Genomic DNA, 8,165 nt, shown 5'->3' with positions numbered 1-8,165 from the left:
ATAAACCTTACACATGATCATTATCAACAAATAGTTACGTCAAATCACATAGAATTCTCGTCACTTGAATAATAATGATTTGTTACTAAATATTATTCTCTATTTATAATACTCCATTCATATCAAAATGATTTTTATTTTAATAAATAAAATTTATTTTAAAATGATTGTCATTCTCACTTTTCAATATAGAAATAAATGATTATTATTTTTTCAATTATGTCATTTAATTATTACTCTTTACCTAACATGCAACACATTAATAGGATTAAGTTAGTAAAAGTATAACATCTTTTAATAATATCATTGCATTTCTTAATTTATATGAAAAATGTAATAGACATTCATTTTGCAATGAATGTAGTATTAAAAAGATAATTTTACATTATTTTCAGTATTACGAAAATCAACAAGATAACACACTCTCCGTTCATCTCATAATTTGCATGTTTTTTTTAATTTTATCAGTCTCATATTTTTTGTTCATATAATATTTATTATTTCTTTCTACAAAATTATCCTTATTTATTATATTTTAAATTATATAACTATTTTACTATCTACTATTAATAAAATTATTTTAATAAATATTAAAATCAACACAATTAATCACTATTTTAAAAAATTGTGAAAACTAATAAATAAAAAATCTAATACGAAACGGAGTGAAAAAAGAAATTAACTTAATGTGATTGTGTGCATTCTCCCATCTATCCAATACAGTAGGATTTCATTCGATTGATCCACTGGTATTTTTTTTAGATGATTCTTTTTTCTTAACATTAAAAGCATAGAGTTATCATTATTGTCCTAGTAGGTATTTAAAAAATTTATTTGGCCTAATGATCAACATTATTATTATTATTATTATTATTATTATTATTATTATTATTATTATTATTATTATTATTATTATTATTATTATTTATATATAAATTAGTGATTCATCATAAAAATGAAAACTGTACATCCTTAAGTCAATTTTAGTTTATTTATGTTACAAATCTGCATACAGAAATTCTTAAAAGATATACTATAAAAATATTACAACACTTAATCCACACGGTAAAGGTATACTAAAAATGATATTTAATAATTTATTTTCACTATAGAACGACATAATATCATTTTTTTTTGTTTGTGCGATTATCGTTCATGTAAAAACGTACACCCCTTAGACAAATTTAGATTTTTAGTTTATTTATATTATAATTTTGTATACAGAATTCTTAAATATAAAGAATATTTCTCGATTTAGCACCCATATAACATTTATCATTAACAACGATGACATAATTTCATATTAAAATATAAAAAAGTATCATTTTCAATTATTTAAATAGAGTAACTGCCATCATAATTCATAATGCAATTTAAATATTATTTCAACAAATTAAGAAGGTTTTGTCATATTATCTAAATAGAATTAAGGTTTTGTTTACTAAAACTAAGAAGTGATATCTAATAGCTGATAACGGATATTTAGTTAGTTGGTAAATGAATTAGAGTGTTTAATAAATTAGTTGTTACAATAGATAAAATAAAAGATAAATAATCTTATACATTATCAATGTAAAAAGTTTTATACTATCGATTAATCACCATCACTCGTTTGCATGACTTTAAAGATTTTTAAAATAAAAATCAAATTTGTTACAATATTCAACGGCTATAATTATTTGACGGCGTAAAAATCTTTTACAGTGTATTTTAATTAAATTCATAAAATAATATTTTTAACTAAAAATTGATGATTCATTATTTTATTATATTATATTATTAAATTATTTTTTATTCGATAAAAATAAATGTATTAATAAAAATATGTAAAACAGTTTTAATATATATGAAATATTAAAAGTAACATCAATATATATTAAATTTGAATACAAATTTTATAATGAAATTAATAAGACACACAAATTAATAACATTGTAATTTTGAATTCAATTGTATTAATCTTAAATAATAATAAAAATAAATTTATTATTTAATATTCTATAATAAAACTAAAATGATATTTCAATTTTTTTATTTTGTTTGATCTTATTGATTCTTTTAAGACATTTCACTAATTTGTGAATTATAACACTATTTTAAAATTTATTATATAATTTATATGTTATTTAAAGTAATAAATATGCATCATCTTTTTATCTTGTAAATTGCAAGATTATAAACACTATTTTCATCTTTTTTTGATATATAAAAGTTAGTATAGTGAAGTGTAAGCATATTTTTTTATAAATAATTAGAGTATAAATGAAAGAAAAAGTTACAAATTACTAAAAAATCATTTCAAATAATTTTTAGAAAAAAACTAAAAATGATAAAAAAAAAATTACAAACTAAAAGCTAAAAAAATAGTTATCAAACTAAAAATTAAAAGTTAAAAACTCTTTTTTAATCTTACCAAATAAATTCTAAATAGTCATGTTTAGGCAATTTAGTTGAGCAGTTGTGCAATATTTAAAACGATTTAATCATATTTTATTTTAAAATTATCGCAGATAAACTCAAATAAACAAACTATTAAAAAAAATACAGAATTGTAATCAAACTCGCACCTCTCTAACATATTAAATATCTACATTTAACATAAATAAACAAATTAAATTTAGCTGGACAGCGTTTACATTTTAGAACATAAAATATTAATTTTCTAGCATCTATTTAACACATCATTTTTTCCCTCAATTTAAACCATCATTTTTTTCCTTCAGTCTCTCTTTAATCACATTTTTTTAATTAAGTAGTTTATTTGTTTGAACTCAGTCTTTAAAAATAAATAAATAAAATGTTGCAAATCCTAATACTAATATTCTTGTATAACTATGAAATGAAACTGCCTACACATCTGCTTTAACATAACTTTTTCAATCACATTTTATAAGAATGTTTCAATTATAGGTTATTTTCAAAATTATAATTTAAAATTATGAATTATTTTAGAAGAAAAATAAAAGTTGCTATACTCTTATTTTAGAAGAATGTTTAAATTATACGATATTTTTTTTTTTTTTTTACTCTTTATTATTATTTATTTATTAATTATTTTTATCTTATCTTTTTTATCATTATAGAATTAATTATAATGTTAATTTAGATATCAAAATCAAAGTCCCAACTTTAGACTTAAGATTGAGTATGAGTTTATGAATATGTGTGAGTTTATATTTATAAATAAAACAATAATTATATTTTTTAATTTATAGAAAACAAGGTAAGAGCATCTTCGATAGAGATGGTTTAATGCATATGGGCTTAATATTTTTACTATTGAAATACATTATGTTTTCTTTACTTAAATTTTTATATAAATTGTGTCATGGAACAATGAAAAAAATGTCTTTTTTATCATAAATATTAATCTTAATAATTTATGAAAACAAATATAAATTTGTCATTAAAATAGAATTGACTTATATTATTTAAATGTAGTATGACAATTAATCACACACAAAATAGCTAGAGCATCCAGAATTAATTCTCCTCCAAGACCATTTATAATTTCTAACTAACAATGTACTCCTCCTAAAAATGTTCTCCTCCGTTTCATAATAAATTATTTAATTAATTATTTTACACAAATTAAAAATATGTATGATATAGGAGAAAATAATATTTTTAACAAAAATACTTATTATCAAATATTAAGAATGATAAAATTAATAATGATTAAAAAATAAAATTTAAAAAATATTATAAATTAAAATGAATATAAATCTTATTTTAAATATCTTATTTATTGTGAAATGGATGAAGTCTAATGAAAAGACAAGGGTAAGATTGTCATGAAAGGAATATATTTATGTTTATTACTCCTAGTATAAAAAATAGTTCTCATTCGTTGACCCTTAGAATTCCATTGGCGGCCCCTACGCCGTTGGCCTTGCTCTTAATCTCTCTCTCCCTCCCTCCATCTGTCTCCAAACAAAGCCACCTCTTCCCAACTTCCCTTCTCTCTCTCTTCATGTCCTTCTGCCTTTCTCTCTAGTATTAAAACCCCACGCCACTAACAACCAACATAACCAAATCAGATAAGATCACCAAACCCAAAAGCCCAAACCCAAACCCAAAAGACTCCCTCCACTTTCATACTCCATTCTAAGCACAAAATAAAATAAAACAAAACATCGTCTTTCTTCTGTCTTATAACACAACAGACAACAACAACAATTCAATATCAGTTTCAAACATCATGAAAGAACTCTTGTCTTGGCTTAAAATCCTCTCTTTTTCTTTCATCTTTCTTCTTTTAGTTCTCAAACTAACAGTGTTACTCTGGTGGAGACCAAGAAAAATTGAAGGCTATTTTTCTAAACAAGGAATCAGAGGACCCCCTTATCGTTTCTTCATTGGAAACGTTAAGGAACTCGTTGCTATGATGATTCAAGCTTCCTCTCAACCCATGCCTAATTTCTCTCACAACATTCTCCCCAGAGTCCTTTCTTTCTACCATCACTGGAAGAAAATTTACGGTAATTTTTCTTCCTTCCCTTAATTTCAACAAAACAAAGAAATGTGTTTTGTTTTAGAATATCCTTCAGTTTTGAGTCTTGAGTCTTGACCATCATCATTAAAGTCGCCGCAGTGGCATGATGATGATTATGATGTTTCTTTTTTTTCCAGTTTTGTGTTACTGAATTTGAGACTTTTAAAGTCTTCAAAAACTTGTTCCGGAGTTAGTGTGCTTATTTCTTTTTACCACTTTTTTCAGCCTTTCTTTTTCTGAGCTACTTCCTCCTAGCTCTTTGATGCATGATGTTGAAGTTCCATGTTAATTAATTTGAACTTTACCTTAATTTCCCTCTTTTTTTTTTCTTTCACTTTTCTTTCAATTCATCATTCATCTCTCAACTTTTTTTCTTTCTTTTTAGCATCAAACAAAATATCCAATCCAACAAAACTTTGCCTTCAGTTTTGATGTGTAATGTTTTCAGACATTTGTTTCATACTGACTGCTCTGTAAGGTTGTCAGTAATACAAACATTGTCCATATTCTTACTTTAATTTAACTACATGTTTTTTATTAAGCAAAAATAATAATAATAATAATATTATTTAATAAAAAAATAAGTGCAATTTGTTGGCATTGGCATCGAGTTGTCATGTATTGTTTTGTTTTTGTATGAGAAGGATCGAATTGAATTTCGACAATGTAGTTGTATATGTTTGGTAACCGTTTTAAAATTGACTTGTCTTCTTCTTCCCACCTCCACCTGCTGTTCCTGTAGGGTCACCACTACACACTATCCATCCTCCCTCTCTGATAACTAATGGCTGTCATGTTTCCTGCTCCTTTCCTATTTTTGTTAACTTCACACTTACTACTTGAGGATTCTGATCTTCCCAACTTTATGTAAAAATATTATTATTTATCATTAATATTAATTCGATTTGATTTTGAATAAATTGTAAAAGTTGATAGCTAACGATTTTGATGTTTTGATCAAAGGTGGAACGTTCCTAGTTTGGTTCGGACCCACTGTTCGACTTACAGTGTCTGATCCAGACCTTATAAGGGAAATCTTCACATCCAAGTCAGAATTTTATGAAAAAAATGAAGCTCCACCACTTGTGAAGCAGCTTGAAGGTGATGGACTTCTTAGCCTTAAAGGAGAAAAATGGGCTCACCACCGTAGAATTATCTCTCCCACTTTTCACATGGAAAATCTCAAAGTAATTAATCTTATCCTACCCCATTATAATCATTTTTTATTTGTTTGTATTTATAATGGTTATTAATAAATAGGATTTCGTGTCGTGTCGTGTTCAATATTTTTAGTTGCTGATACCGGTGATGGCAACAAGCGTGGTTGAGATGTTGGAAAATTGGTCGGAAATGAGTCATAAAGGTGAGGTGGAAATAGAAGTCTCTGAATGCTTTCAAACCCTAACAGAAGATGTTATTACTAAGACAGCCTTTGGAAGTAGCTATCAAGATGGAAAAGCTATTTTCCGCTTACAAGCTCAACAAATGGTCTTGGCTGCTGATGCCTTCCAAAAAGTTTTCATTCCCGGTTACAGGTAAATAATATTATCTCTTATATTCTATATATAAAAAAATATTTTTAATTTATTGAATAATTAATATATTTGAAATACAAATTATTCAGATATATTGATTGTGATAATATTATATTAGTATATTATTATTATGATAATATGTACAAAATTTGTATTTTATAGATTCTTTCCAACAAGGAGGAATATAAAATCTTGGAAACTAGACAAGCAAATAAAGAAATCGTTGGTGAAGTTAATAGAAAGAAGGAGAGAGAATTCAAATGAGAGAATTGAAAAAGGGCCAAAAGATTTACTTGGATTAATGATTCAAGCCTCTAACAAAACAAATGTGACAGTGGATGATATCGTGGGAGAGTGCAAGAGCTTTTTCTTTGCAGGCAAACAGACCACATCCAACTTGCTGACGTGGACGACCATACTCTTAGCAATGCACCCACAATGGCAGGTACAGGCACGTGACGAGGTCCTTAAGATGTGTGGGTCACGTGACGTTCCAACTAAAGATCATGTTGTAAAGCTCAAGACGGTAAGCCAAAGGCAGCCCCTCCCCACCCATCAACACTTTTATGCTACATAAGATTAATATTTGGACCCCAAATAAAAATCATGTTTTGTCTCCTAGTCCTTCTGTTTTTCTTTGTTTCTTTCCCAACTAAAACATTGTTGCCACCTTTTGTTTCCTCTTACCCCTTGTGAAGGGAACATGGTGCCAAACACTGCTCATTTACACCTCCCCAACTGGCAATTCTCTATTTTTAAAACAACAATTCTCTCCTATTAACAATTTCAATTTTTTTTTTTTAATTTAAAAATATAAATTTTATTGTTTCTAATGAGAATTACACAATTGAAAAAAATTAGTCTATGGAGTCCTAAAAGATATATCCAAATTTATATTTTTTAGTATCAATATTTATCTTTGATTTGATTGTTAGTATTCATTTCACATCTGCATTTATAATATTTTTATGGAATATAGTCCTATCCTCCACCTTGAATTTTTAATAGTTTTATCTAATTTTTGTGTGTTATAATCTCCTGCAGCTGAACATGATAGTTAACGAGTCTCTACGGCTATACCCACCTACCATCGCAACAATCCGACGGGCGAAAACTGATGTTGAATTAGGAGGCTACAAGATCCCGCGCGGGACAGAGCTTTTAATTCCAATCCTAGCCGTTCATCACGATCAAGCAATATGGGGCAACGATGTAAACGAATTCAATCCTGGCCGTTTCTCTGAAGGTGTAGCCCGCGCCGCGAAACATCCGGTGGCGTTCATACCTTTTGGCCTCGGTGTGCGCACATGTATAGGACAAAACCTCGCAGTGCTACAAACAAAATTGGCACTAGTAATGATACTGCAGCGTTTTAGTTTCAGGTTGGCCCCTAGTTATCAACATGCACCAACGGTTCTGATGCTACTTTATCCTCAGTATGGTGCACCAATCATATTCAAACAATTGTCCACACTGGATAATAACCCTCAAGGGTCCTCTTCATAAGGGATTAGCAAGTTTGTGTAGAGTATATATATGGACCAAATTACCCCTCCGTTATGGCTGTTGAATTAAAATCTATAAAAAGTATATAGAGAGAGATGTGTGACGAGTAAAATTACGGTGGTGCCCTTTCGTTTTGTCTGCAGATATTTTTATCTGTTTTTTTTTTTGGTTCCTCGTTAGAACATACTGACTCTAGCATGTGAGGTTTGGTTTGGTTCTTTTCCCGATTGCAAGTGGTTGTTATTATCATAGGAATAGATCAGTAAATGGCTAACAATTTGCTAGACAGGTGTTTCACTTGTGTATGTTATTGTGTATATTTTTTTTTTTAAGAGATTTGTAATTTTTTCAATGCATTTTTTTGGCCTCTTGATTTTGTAGCTATTGTTGTTTACTACACTTATTCTTTTACATAGCTATTATTTTTTGTTAGCACATTTTTTAGTGTGATAAATATTACTAAAAAAGATGAATAATATTTTTTCAAAATATTTAACTTGGAGGAGTACATTTAACTTCCTCAAAAATTATATTTACTTGGTCTTAAATTTTTTTTGAGTAAGAACGAGGAGTTGTGATTTAGCCCAGTCAATGAGGGAATGCATTCACGAAATTGTGGATTTATGATT

At 27.4% G+C, this 8,165-nt stretch overlaps 1 protein-coding gene across 1 annotated transcript; it reads left to right on the top strand.

Annotated features, from left to right (window-relative positions):
* The first annotated feature begins 3,866 nt into the window (after positions 1-3,866).
* LOC127073608 (cytochrome P450 734A1) lies at positions 3,867-7,916 on the top strand. The gene is made up of 5 exons (XM_051014784.1): positions 3,867-4,481; positions 5,459-5,682; positions 5,789-6,030; positions 6,193-6,556; positions 7,075-7,916. The coding sequence occupies exons 1-5, from the start codon at positions 4,202-4,204 to the stop codon at positions 7,534-7,536; spliced, it is 1,572 nt and encodes a 523-aa protein (XP_050870741.1). The 5' UTR covers positions 3,867-4,201; the 3' UTR covers positions 7,537-7,916.
* Positions 7,917-8,165: the final 249 nt, after the last annotated feature.

This window comes from Lathyrus oleraceus, chromosome 4 (genome assembly GCF_024323335.1).
Source record: "Lathyrus oleraceus cultivar Zhongwan6 chromosome 4, CAAS_Psat_ZW6_1.0, whole genome shotgun sequence".
NCBI classification, from domain to species: Eukaryota; Viridiplantae; Streptophyta; class Magnoliopsida; order Fabales; family Fabaceae; genus Lathyrus; species Lathyrus oleraceus.
Note: the sequence above shows the minus strand (reverse complement) of the source record. Positions and strands in the feature narration are given on the sequence as shown.